The 13,486-nt window shown below is 43.5% G+C and overlaps 1 protein-coding gene across 2 annotated transcripts in view; it reads left to right on the forward strand.

The window, feature by feature from the left end:
* Positions 1–12,722, forward strand: part of FECH (ferrochelatase) — a 32,339-nt gene extending 19,617 nt beyond the window's left edge. For both annotated transcript variants that reach the window (XM_044242901.1, XM_044242902.1), the window contains exons 7-11: positions 3,464–3,562; positions 6,414–6,521; positions 6,960–7,124; positions 10,668–10,727; positions 11,206–12,722. In XM_044242901.1, coding sequence (XP_044098836.1) covers positions 3,464–3,562; positions 6,414–6,521; positions 6,960–7,124; positions 10,668–10,727; positions 11,206–11,340 — 567 coding nt within the window. In that variant the 3' untranslated portion in view covers positions 11,341–12,722. The remainder of the gene's footprint in view (positions 1–3,463; positions 3,563–6,413; positions 6,522–6,959; positions 7,125–10,667; positions 10,728–11,205) is intronic.
* Positions 12,723–13,486: the final 764 nt, after the last annotated feature.

Genomic DNA, 13,486 nt, shown 5'->3' on the forward strand with positions numbered 1-13,486 from the left:
CCGCAGCCCCTCAGCCCAGCTTCTGGGGTGGCTCAGGTTCTTGTCCCTGCCTAGCCTGTGGTGCCCTTACGAGCCGTATTGTTCTCTTGCTTAAATTGTGTGCTGGGGGGAAAAAAAAGTGTTAGAGACTCGACTTGTTATGACAAGAGAAAATAAATTTGAAGATTAAAGGTTAGAGTCTCCTTTCTTCGGATTAACAGTGTGAGTTACAAGCTAGAGCAGAATTATGTTTTCAGTTTCGTGTTTCCCAATAACCAGGACACCCCTTTGCAGGGGTGTTTCCATTAATTTACATTTATATATTGAATGACTGACAGATCCTGTATTTTCTAAATCCTTTAAAATGACAAAAGGTTTTAAAATTTTTCAAGGTACTAAATCGAAATGTTCTGACATGAAAATAGATTTAACATTTCTGGGGCGCCTGCGTGGCTCAGTGGGTTAAAGCCTCTGCCTTCGGCTCAGGTCATGATCCCAGGTTCCTGGGCTCGAGCCCCGAATTGGGCTCTCTGCTTGGCAGGGAGCCTGCTTCCCGCTCTCTCTCTTTGCCTACTTGTGATCTCTGTCAAATAAATAAAATCTTAAAAAAAAAAAAAAAAGAAAAGAAAATAGATTTAACATTTCAGTTGAGAAAGTCATATTTGAAGAAATTTCAGATTTCTCCCATACAGCTGTAATATTTTCATGAACAGATGCTTGGTTTTTGGAGAATCAATTAAAACTACAATTCGAAAGCCAGAAGCTTTGAATTGGTGTTACTATTTACTTTTTGCCATTTGTACTTGAGAGTAGTATTGGTAATTGCCCTAAAATGTACAAATACAGTTTTCTTCTATCAGAGGAGATTTCTGCCTTTGAGTTAGTCTAGGTAGGAAACATACGAAGTGATTTAGGTTTCGTCAACTTTGTGTTTCACTCCGTGGACATTTCTCTGGCAGAACAGTCCGGAGTCCCTTAAAAGCTCACACCACTAGGTGGGGCCAGAGGTCGGTGAATGCGGCCCGCTCTCCCCTGCAGCAGGCCGTGATCCTTAGGCACAGAGGTGATGTCAAGGGTTAACACTTAGGTGGAAAAACAGTTTTAAGTTAAAATGAAAAGGAGGAGCCTTCCCTCAGGGATGGGTGTAGTTCTGCTTTGAGGGTCCCCCACCCCTTTGCAGTACTGCTGCGTGGAAAGCCCAGCCTGCCCCTCCCAGTTTGCTCTGGGCAGCCTGCAACTGGGAGCGAGGGCTTTCGGGTCAGCGCTGACATGTGGTAGCAGAGAGCGGAGGGGTCTGCACAGCATCTGCCTGCCCTGATCCACCAAGCAATTAGGTTTGCATTAAAATTCAGCCCTTTGAAAGGGGGAAGCAGAAAGATGGAAAGGTCTCTTAACTGAGGAAGTCTCCGCTCACAAAATGAAAGGGAATTTTCGGGGCATTTATCTGCCCTTCTCGATGGTGTGATTGAAGGCTCTAAGAGCCGCCTGCCTCCTTCATTCCGCAGCGAGATTGCGCGTGGAGGACCCCGCAGATGGACTGTAGGTGATCTAAGCAGCCTCCTCCTGGCCCCTGGCTCCTTTACGGCTTAGCGTCTGTTGCAAGCCGGAACAAATTGTGTTTCTGCTCACTCTTTTGTTAGAGGAGAAAACGAAAAATGCTAACATTTTTTAGAAACAAAAGTTTATAGATAGGTTTTATGCTTCGTGTCACGGAGCTGACACGAGGAGATTTGATATCTAGCAGAGATTTTTTTTTTTTAAAGTCAAACCCTAATCGGAAATTAAAAATACAGTTAAAAACAAACACTGAAAATAACACCTTACTCTACATTTCTACTTGTTTTAGGTAGTAATTACTTGAAATTGTCATTTCTCTACTGCCATCCCTAATAGCGCTGTGTGGCGAGCTGCCAGGGTCAAAGGAGTAAACATAGCTTCAGGTTCAGACTCCTATGTAGGCTTCGCAGCGGGTCTCCTTCCCCGGGCTGCTGTCCGTCCAAACACAATCCTTCCTGAGCACCCTTCGTTTCCAGGTACTGCAAGACCACCAGAAAATACTGTTGTTGTTTTTTTAAAAATCTATATCTAATCTAATCATATTTACTCTGTAGATAAAGTATAAATTTTGAAAGGAAAGTCTCTGGGCACCAACTTGTACCTTCGTGCATTTCTTCACCAAATTTGGAGGGGTTGGAGAGATTAGTAATATCTCAGTGCTGATTAGGGAATTATTTGCTCCTCTTATAGTATCAACCACTGATATATCAAAATACCAACAAGCGCAAAGGTACGTGGTTCTGGTAAATCATCCTTTATGATTTTTCAAAAACCCTTCTATTTGGAAGTAAGTTTAAACATGCAGAAAAGTCACAAGACTAAGAATAGTGCAGGGACTAGACTCTTTGCCTAGATTCGCAGATTACTAGCATTTATTCCGCTCCATCACTAATACACTCTGTACGTGTGTGTGCCTACAGTTTCCTTCTGAACCTTTTGACAGTAACTTGTCTCTGTAAAACCACCCTTGACACCTAAATAGCAAGGACCTTCTCCTCCATAACCATGATCCAATATTCAATCTCAGTAAATTTACCGTTGATACTTAAATTCATCTGATCTACATTCATATTCCGATGCTGTCAATTGACCCATTAATGTCCTTCGTAGCATTTGCTTTCTGAGTTAAGTGACGAAGAATGATTAAAGTAGAAGATGAAAGAAAGCCTCTTCACATCGGGTATTTCAGCACCTATTGATGTAGATCGGAAAGCGCCAACTAGACGGAGGGAATTAACTGGTCTGGTGGACAGAGCTTTGGAGGCGAAGGCGGGGCCTGTCTGGCAGCCCGGGTCCCCAGATGTGACTGAATGGCCCCCAGGCCGGCCGCCTCTTCCCCCCTCTGTGAATTTAATGAGAGTTGGACAACCTCTCATCTGTTGTTATGAAGGTTGTTACGAAGACTGGCTGAGGGAGGATACTGGGCTCAGAAGGAGAAGGTCGTAAAAATAGAATAGTATTTTCTTATTCCTCTACTATTTGTGTCTAATGTATTTTAATGTCATAGGCCTGAAAGCCAAACTGAGGAAGATTTAGAAAGAGCCTGTAAGCTGTTTTCCTGCTAACCGAGCAAATGAGAGGTCTTAAAACAACTTCTCCTTCCCATCTGTGTCTTCTTTCCATCTGGAAGTGTGCCCTGTTCCTCCCGAGGGGAAGCAGATCCAGAGCGCTCATTTTCAGTGAGCCATTAGCGAGCTTCAGAAGTTTCCCATCAAATTCCCTAGGCCCCTGAAACCGTTATGAGCCATTTTCATGATGAACCAAAGCGAGAAGAGGCTGTACTGTTTGCAATTTTTTTAAAAAGAGAGTTCCCGTTTTTGAGGGTTGCCAGGAGATATTTGTCATAGCTCTCATTCGAAACATATTCTCTTTTCTTTCTATTTTGTTCTTCCCACCTCCTCATCCTCCTTTCTTGCTGTCCCCACAGTGCTTCGCAGACCATATAGTGAAAGAACTGGACCATTTTCCACCCGAGAAGAGAAGTGAGGTGGTCATTCTGTTTTCGGCTCACTCCCTGCCAATGTCTGTAAGTAAGAGAGTTTCGTCGGATGAGTGGTAGAGGATTTCTGAATGTGCAAACAGGACCCAGCTTCTCAAACATCCTGAGCCCAGTACAAGGATGAATTCTAACATCTCAGACTTACCTAGGTGCTCATTTTAACTAGACTCCTTTCTTGAAACCTAATTATAATTAATTCAAATTATAATATTGTGAATAGGTATTGTCCTGATAACCCCCTTTGAAATGATAACTGGAAGGTGTATTCATGAGTAGGGATTTTCAGTACAGGGGGCAGGTAGAGGAAGGCTGCTTTTGCCTGCCCCACTGAAGGAGCTCATCTGATGTCAGGGTCAGTCAAGCACTGAGGGCCGCTAGTCACACTGAACTATCTTAGGTCCCATTCTTTTGTCCAGACTGGGTAGGGGCTATTTGAATTCCAGGAAGTGATTACAGTTTTTAATCTGCTAGGACTAGAGGCCGCGTTTTAGCAAGTGAATACGGAGTGTATCACCTTATGATCTGGTTGCTCCTGAGTTTTTCACGTTACGCTGGGTGTTCGCTAAAATACCACCTCCACGCGCCCTCCTCGTTGCGCATGTGCAAACGAGAATGACCGAGCTAGGGTGCTGGGTGGTACAGAGATGTGCATGGAGTGAGCAGCGAGTTTCATCAGCTCAGAACTATCATCGTGCCCCAAAACAGTGCTTTTGAAGCCGGAGGGGTGGAGAATGAGATCTTCGGAGGTGCCATTTAGGGCTTAACTCCTGAGTTAATGCGGCTAACCTGGCTCGTGCCACTCTTCTAATCGGTCTTTACTGCCGCCTGCTGGTCACTGGGGTCGAGCCCTAACAGCTTTTCCACTCTGCCATCCCCACCACCGGGGGCCGGTTCAGCTATAGGTGGCTCCGGAGAGAAATTTCTCTCTTCTGGAAGCCTGCCTCTTTTACTTTCACAAGTTCATAGTCTCTCTTCTGGTGTCATGCAAATCCTCGTCAACTGTGCGTCCCGCTGCTCCGCCCGCTTCCTTTCCGTAACCGTCACCGTGCTAGTGTGATGAGGCCACGTCCGAAGGGGAAGCTCTTGAACAGGGAGCGGAGGAAACACATTTTTCTACGTGAATGGATTCCGGGTGCTGCCTGCCCTTCCCTCACCGCCGGCCGCACTTCCCTTTCCTTCGTCAGGGACGGAGCATTCCGCCCAGGGCTGCTGTGGGACTGAGGAGTGGGGAAAGACAAGGGATAGTGAAGGGAGAAGTCTGTTCAGGGGGGCTTTGCTTTTCTCCCGGGCTTGCTTCTAATGACTTTTTCCTCCTTCATGACTTTTTAAAGACTCACTATTTGGAAGTAATTTTAGACTTTAGGCAAAGTTGCAAAAACAGTACAGAGCATAGGGTAACCTGCATATATACCCTCCCCATACATCCCCTCCTGCTGACATGTCCATAACCATAGCTCCGTGACCCAAATCAGGAAGCTAACAGCTGTGCGGTGCCATGGGCCAAGGCCAGGTGGATCAGACTCCACCACTTCTCCCACAACGGTCCGTTTTTGTGCTGGGATCCAGTCCGGCATCCCATGTCACATTTCGTTGGCACATGTCAGTGTCCCCCCATCTGTGACAGTCCTCATGCTTTCCCTGTCTGATCGTGACCTTGATACTGTCAAGGTATCATCACCCTGGGATGCTCTGTCCTCAGTGCATGGTGTGGAGGTACATGATGACGACACCCTACCACTGGCGATGTCATCCTCGGCCATTTGTGTAAGGTAGTGTCTGCTGGATTTCTATGTTGTAAGGTTACTGTTTTTCTCCTTGTAATTTCAAATATCTTAGGTGACATACTCTGAGACTACGTAAATGTCTTCTTGTTCCTTGACTTTTGCCCACTAATTTTAGCACGCTCCAGTAGATCTTGCCTATAGCAGTTATTTCTGTGCTGTTCTAATGGCGATTTTCTATTTCCCTCCTTCATTCTGTATTTAGGTTTCTAATGGTTTTTAAACTAACTTTTAGTAATATCATAAAATAGTTTATCAGTATTTCATTTCAACAATATTTATTGAGCACTACTCTATCCACTGTATTCTAAGCACTGTTCCTTCCACTGTCAGAGGATATGGGAGTGAACAAAATAGAAGTCATTCCCCCCAGAGAGCAGGGCTGGGGGACAGATAATAAACATAGTACAGAAGAAAACAGTTCGGTGTCTTAGGAGGTAATAAGTGGTATGGGAAGCAATCAAGCCATGCAAGGGCTTAGGGTGCCCGTGCACAGCTAAATATTAAAGAGTAAAAATAAAATTCCTGTTGAACATTTTAAAGAGTATTAACACGCTGCTGCGTCAGGACGAGTCAGACATTCAACAGTGCACAGAGCACTCAACTTGCTGTCTGTTGCTGGGGGGCGCATGGGGAGACAAAAGGGATTAGAAGGCGCAGGTGGTATTCTCGAGGAGTCTGGAGTCTGAACCCCCGTGCTGCTTCTCCCCTCTGTCTTACTCCAGCAGCACTTGCCCCCGTGTTGACTGGCCCCATGGATTCAGGAGGTCCATATGCCGTCCATACAACACTCGCAGTCCTGCCTTCCCTGCTTCAGATGCGGGAATGGAGAGACTCATCCTCCCATGAATAACACAGATGTAGAATTTGGCATAGTCCTAGGTACTTGGAGATGCGTGAGTACACTGTTCTCCTTTGGCCTCTGAAGACAGAGATCAAGGAAAGTTTGGTGAATGAGCTCAGATTGCATCATCTTTAGTGCAGAAGACGAAAGGGGGGACTCTGGTCACTGGATCACAGCACCTCACAGCACAACCTGAAGCTCTTAGGACCCTTCATTGTGTTGGCGACTGAACACTCGTGTGTCTCTGCTGCAGGTGGTCAACAGAGGGGACCCCTATCCTCAGGAGGTGGGCGCCACTGTGCAGAGAGTCATGGATAAGCTGGATTACTCCAACCCCTACCGACTGGTGTGGCAGTCTAAGGTACGTGGTTTCCACACGCTTGAGGGCAGTCAGCAATTCCAAGGACGTCTATTTTAGGACTTGGTTATAAAATGATTCGGTTTGGCTCTTTCATATACACAGAATGTTCTTTAACCTGACGGCTCACCATAAGCAGAGGAACTCTGCAAGCAGCACAAGAAATCAAGTGACTAGTTGAATTTCATTGATTTAATGTATTATTTTTTGTTGTAATGACAGAAACTGTGACGTATTTATATTATGCCAACTTCAAGAAGGATTCAAGCTTAATACAGAAATACTGAAAGCCACTAACATAGATGTAAAGCGAGGCCCTCGCTCTTACCAGGAGGGGTGTGTGTGTGTGTGTGTGTGTGTGTCCAGGGCAGTGGGCTGTGGTGTGCCACAGACACAGGGAAAAGTGGGTTCCCATGTGCCTTCCATTCTCCTTTCTCACAGGTTGGTCCGATGCCCTGGCTGGGCCCTCAAACAGATGAGACCATCAAAGGGCTTTGTGAGAGGGGAAGGAAGAACATTCTTTTGGTTCCAATAGCATTTACCAGTGATCACATTGAAACGCTGTATGAACTGGACATCGAGTACTCTCAAATTCTAGCTAAAGAGGTGAGTGTGATTATTAATCCCATTCACGAACTGTGATTTGTTTTGAAAGGAAACTGTCTCTGCAATGATATAATTGTATCATTTAAAAGTATTGCTCAGTGGTTAGCAGAGGGGAGGTGGGTGGGGCTCGAGGGAAGTAGGAGGAGGGGTTCAGAGCACAGCCTGTCTTGATGAGCACGGAGTAACACGCAGAACTGTTGCATCACGGTATTGTATATCTGAAACCAGAACACAGTGTGTTAACTACACTGAAAAAAAAATTTCGTTACATTGTTTGCTACATATTTTGCATGTACCGTGGCCTCCTAATTCTGGGTAACACTTAGCCTGAGTTCATCTGCACACATCAGGGTGATTCCATGTCAGCCCAGCGGTGGGGAAGCACTTTTGTTCCTGTGTGAAACCTGGTTCGCAGGCATTACTGACAACAACATCATTTTGTCCAGTGTGAGTCATTGTACTACCTGGAAGTGATAAACTACGTTTTCTTTAGAAAAAAATAATTGTTCTTCTCACCAGTTTGGAGGAAAAGAATTGTATTGTGCTATCATTCCTTTTCTTGGTCTGATGGCGCCTTTTACTTGGGGCTTTTACACGGGTTCTTGGTGGGTTTTGAGGCATAGAAGAGTCCTTGTCATTTAGTAGAAGACCGTGGAATGAACAGCGAAGCCGTGTGTGTTCTAATTCCCTTGACCTCTTCCGTACACTCACTTAATTAGCTGTTTGCGGCGGTGTTGTGATCAATCTGATTGCTGAAATAACAAATACCATCCTTAGTGTCTTGTAATCTAAGATGGATGTGAGTTATCATTCACAGCAGAGAAAAACTTACTCTTCTCCCATCTCACGGCTTTCGAGGGCCGGCCTGAGACCTGAATCCAGTTCATAGCATTGTTTCTGTGGGGAATGGTGGTAACTCGAGGATCCAGGAAATGCTTCCCCCTCTCATCTTCTGTCAGAACTGATCCTGGTCCTTCCCATGCGTGATTGATGGAGGCCCGGCCTCAAAGGATACTTCACCCTCTCCGGGACTGGGTGACAGGTGCGGGGCAGGGTGGGAGCTGCTCTCAGCAGGGGACAGCTTTAGCCAGCACCCAGCCCCACAGGTTTGTGTTTAGGCAATGCATGCTGGTCATCAATCAAACGCTGAGGAAGTCAAAGGGTGCGTAAATTGCTTGTCAATAGTTCTGATACAGAATTTATGGTAAAGTTGTAATTGGCTAAAGTGAGGTTGCAGGGTTGTCTGCGGATTTCATATAATGGTGCCTTCCATATCCCACCCTGACCTTGACTAACTGTGAACTTGCTAAAAGGAGATGTGCAAATATAGGTCATTCCAGTGTGTTTGGAAAGTAAGTTGTGTTTGTGTTGAATGATAATTCACATTCATTAATATCACTAAACTGAGGCTATTCCTCAGTAATCAAATGGATTATTAGTGACCAGTAAATTAGACCATAGAGAGAATAAAGAAAACTGTCTAGCTACAGTTTATTGCATTGTTTTGTTGGGAGAATAGACTGCGTTTAAAATGACTTTCTTTAAAAAATAATTTGGAGTTTTTCTTAAGATGAAATGATTGCTTTTTGGTAATACAAAATAAATAATATAATAATAAAGAGCTCAGACAATTCAGAGAAGTATTGCATAGAGAGTAGGGCACATTCAGAATCTTACCCCTGAGACGGGCGCCTGGGTGGCTCAGTCTGTTGGGTGTCTGACTCTTGATTTTGGCTCAGGTCCTGATCTCAGGGTTTGAGATTGGGCTCTGCACTGAGTGTGGAGCCTGCTTAGGATTCTCTCCCTCCCCCTCCCCATCCACTGTCTCTCTCTCTCTTTTTTAAAGATTTTATTTATTTATTTGACAGAGAGAGAGAGCACAAGTAAACAGAATGGCAGGCAGAGGGAGAGAGAAAAGCAGGCTCCCTGCTGAGCAAGGAGCCTGATGCGGAGCTCGATCCCGGGACCCTGGAATCATGACCTGAGCCAAAGGCAGCCACTTAACCAACTTAGCCACCCAGGCAACCCCCCACCCGTTTAAAAAAAAAAAAAATCTTACCCTGAGAGATGTTGATATTTTAATAAAAATAAGTCCCCGTTTTCTCTGAATATTTATGAATAAAATACCATTTTTGCATGGTATTTTATTCATACTGTTTTGTAACCATTTTTTCCCCTTAAAAATATATTATATGGACCTAAATCAATAAATGTAATTAGATCTACATAATTATTTTAAATGAATCCTTGATCAATATATATTTAATATATTTCCAACTTTTTACTTCCTAAACTGCTCTGTAATAAACATCGTTTTCTTTTTTTCCATTTATTCTCTTAGGAAAAATTCCTAGAAATGGAATTTAAATGTTTTGTAGATGTTTTACTGGATTGCCCTACAGAGTTGTGTCCTTTGACTCTCCCAACCAGAGTGTTCAAGAACACTGCCAGCATTGGTTGTCTTGTTGTCACGGACTTCCACATGGAGTTTTAGGACATAGTCTCCTTTCTTCCTTTTATCTTTTTAAAAAGATATATTTTTTATTTGATAGAGTTTGCAAGCATGCTCACATGCGTGCAGGGGGGCGGCAGGGGCAGGAGGGACAGAGGGAGGAGAGAGAGAGAGAGAGAGAGAGACTCTTGAGCAGATGCCCTGCTGAGCATGGAGCCCGATTGGGGCTTGATCTCAAGGCCCTGAGATCATGACCTGAGCCAAAATCAAGAGTTGGTCGCTTAACCAACTGAGTCACCCAAGCACTGTGAATACAGTTTCTTTTTGGGTTGAGAACTATGTGTTTGCTGAATCACCATTTTTCCCATGCTGGTTAAAGTTAATTTAAAAGATGAAACAACTGAAAAGGCATCGCAGCATTTCGGAAAGGGAAAGAGAAGATTTTGGCTACCTGAGTGAACAATAATTAGATGTTTCTTAATTATTTGGGGGCTAATCAACTGGGTATTTTGGAGGGAAGCTAGGATGGTAGTAAAACAGTCCTCGGGTTTTATTTTGGGTTTTTCTATGTAAGAATATATTAAAAAACCCCACTCTGCATTGGAAACCATCTAGGTTCAATATACCTTAAATTAATCTACCTTTTTTGGCAGTTAGAATCAAAACAGGCATAAAGATTTATTTAATTAAAGCAACATTCTGCTTAGGTAGAGCCTGTCAAAGTGTGTGTTAGAAAGGTAGAATAAAAAAAGAACAGTAAGCAGATTTGAGTTCCTTGAGAATTCTGTCAAATACAGCCTCAGAAAACGGTTCAGAAACTGAGCACCTATGAGGAAGGTAGTCGGGTGGGGGAAGGAATAGAAATTGAGAGCAGTTTTATGATAACGGAGATGAAAATCAACATCTGTGTCTGGGCCCAGGACTGTTTTCATTTCTGAGCCGTCTGGGAACACTTTAGAAGTCAGGCTTTTAAGCTGTGTATGCATCTAAGTCCATTTATTTATTTATTTATTTTTAGCGGTTTCTTTAAAAAAAAAAAAAGGAAAATAAAACGTGTATGTGTTTTTCTTTCTTTTTCTCATTTGATTCAGTGTGGAGTTGAAAACATCAGAAGAGCAGAGTCTCTTAATGGAAATCCATTGTTCTCCAAGGTATCTATAGTGTTACAACCATTTTAGTAGAACATATCAGAGAGAAATCCTCTGAGAAACTCTTACAGAATATTGGTTTTCTCACATATTAGAACATTTTGAGTTCCAATTAATTACAAAAATAAAATCGAATTCCTTATACTCTTGCTCCTTTTTCCTTTATATAGCCCCAATTTTCTTACTTCTACCCATCTATAACTATGACGGATTTAAGACCTGCCTTAAGATCCAGAGGCAGGGTTTAGCACGTAGGGTAAGAGGATGTCCTCTAAAATCTCTATTTTAACTTTTCTCTAAGCCGAGGGTCCTTAAGAAATGAAGATGTTAGAGAATCCAGTTCAAAGCAGTCATAATTCACATAAAAAAAGCAACCCTCAGCCATAGTGATTATTGGGGCAGGTGGGAGGGGGAGATGTGCGGGGACACAGCAGACGTTTTGCTTCTGAGGAATCTCTGCTTCTTGTCGCCCATCTCGCAGGCCCTGGCCGATCTGGTGCTCTCACACATCCAGTCAAACGAGCTGTGCTCCAAGCAGTTGACTCTGAGTTGTCCGCTCTGTGTAAATCCTGTCTGCAGGGAGACTAAATCCTTCTTCACCAGCCAGCAGCTGTGACCCCTGCCAGAGGACCCCGTGGGATTAGGCAAATGCCCAACCCCCAGATGCCCCTGTTGTGGAGGAGATGTATTTAGAGGTCAAGAAAGAAAGTTACACTGGTATCTGTACAGCCCTTGGGCACAAATTGTGTGATTTCTTGAAGAACAGACTCTGAAATCCTTATTGGGGTTTTCTATTTTTGTATGCCAGTACAGTAAGTATTTATAGTCCCCCTCTGTGGGTAGAGTTACCAGTTTGGAATGTCCAGTGGGCTATTTAAAAAATGAGTTTTAAAAATTTATCTGAATAGATGCACACATATTTTAAATATAGATTTTGGTTTTATTGCCCCAAACCCCTGCAAGGATAGTTGTGGGCTGTCAGCGTGCATGAGCTCTGTTTACAGTCTCGTGCAAATAGTTGGTGGTCCTTGTTTTTGAAGGGAACGTAGTTGAGCAAAGGAAATATAATTTGAAAAGGAACTGTTACCTGGCCTCTCCCTAAGCCCGTGGGGCCCAGAGTGCCTGTGAGGTGGCGTGGTTGCCTATAATGTCTGTTCCTGCCAGTGATGTCACAATTAGTTTGTCATTTGGGGACTTAACATGTGAACCTCACTTTCTTCACCCTAAAACCAAATCAAGTACAGATTCTGGAAGCGCTTTAAGATTCCCCAGGCACACAAGGCTGATAGACATGTAGAAATCCAGCGTTTGTCATCTGTGCTCTGTGGTGCCACCAACAGGAAAGGGGGCTCCCCCTGCTTCCTGTCCCCAGGGCTGGGGAGGCCGGGAAATGCTCACGACGGGCTTCAGCCGTAAAGCTTGTCCCAGAACCGAGTGAACCTTTCTGTGGAACATCTTCATTTTGGTTGAATGTCTTCTTTCTGCCTATTTGTTTGAAGCATTATTTTACAAAGTTAGCTATGTTTTGTAATCTTGAATTCTTTCTTAACTTAGAATTTTTATTATAAAATTATATAACCCTCCCACTAGAACTTTGAATAGTAGAGAAAAGAGAAATAACCACTCTAATGCAATAGCCATTAATCATGTTGTTATATCTCATGCCATTCCTTTCCTGTGGATATTTTTAATGCTACTGTAACCTTGAATTTATGAGTGAAAAGTTGTTCTAAAAATGTGGAAATAATGTCAGATCAGAATCTGATCTCCTATACCTGGATTTAAATGGGTTAAAAAAAATCTCTGATGGATCCGTAATGAACTTGTAATGATTGCCTTTTCTTTCCTCCAAGCTCTAAAACTTTGTTCTTCAAAAGAGCATGTCTTTGATGTTTTTAAAGCCAGTTCTGAAACTGAAGTGTTAGAGGAGTGATAGATCTTCTATATTCGGGATTTACTATATTAATAAATATTATCACATCATTAAGGTTTTAACAATTTGATCCGTGCTCTCTGTGAAATCAAAACTAATGCAAGTTAGTTAATAATCAAAATTATTAAATAGGAGGAATTTACTTTGGAATACAAGAAAAGGAACATGCCGTCCATTTTAGTTAATAATTTTCCCACACTGATAACAGCTCTGAAGTTTGATTAACAGGTGCATTTTTTTCCAAATTTGTTTTCCTGTTAGTAGATTGTGTTTCCAGAGAAAGGTGCAAGGCATGGATAGTTGGCTGTTTCCATCAGTTTTGGGGGATTAACTTCAAGGTAGACCAGGTGACTGTCGCCCCGTGGAGCAGATGCTCTGGGTCAGTGGGATGGCCCTGGAAGGCAGAATATGCTTAGAGCCCTTCTCCCTGTGGCACATCTGCTAAGGGCCTGCTTCACTTTGATTGTATTATGCAGATGTTACAGAAAACTCCAATTCAGGAGTTTTCTTCTTCTTCTTTTTTTTTTAAAGATTTTATTTATTTATTTGACAGAGACACAATGAGAGAGGGAGCACAAGCGGAGGGAGTGGGAGGGGGAGAAGCAGGCGTCTGCGGAGCAGGGAGCACAATGTAGGGCTTGACCCCAGGACCTGGGGAGTCATGACCTGAGCCGAAGGCTGATGCTTGACCAGACTGAACCACCCAGGCACCTGCAATTCAGGAGTCTTGCTAGGATATCTGAAAACCCTCATTAGCTAAGGAAACCTCCCAATCAACAGTGACTGGGCTGTCTGAAATAATATCCTTGACTGTGAGCGGGACCAGACG

Source organism: Neovison vison, chromosome 3 (genome assembly GCF_020171115.1).
Source record: "Neovison vison isolate M4711 chromosome 3, ASM_NN_V1, whole genome shotgun sequence".
Classification (NCBI taxonomy): Eukaryota; Metazoa; Chordata; class Mammalia; order Carnivora; family Mustelidae; genus Neogale; species Neogale vison.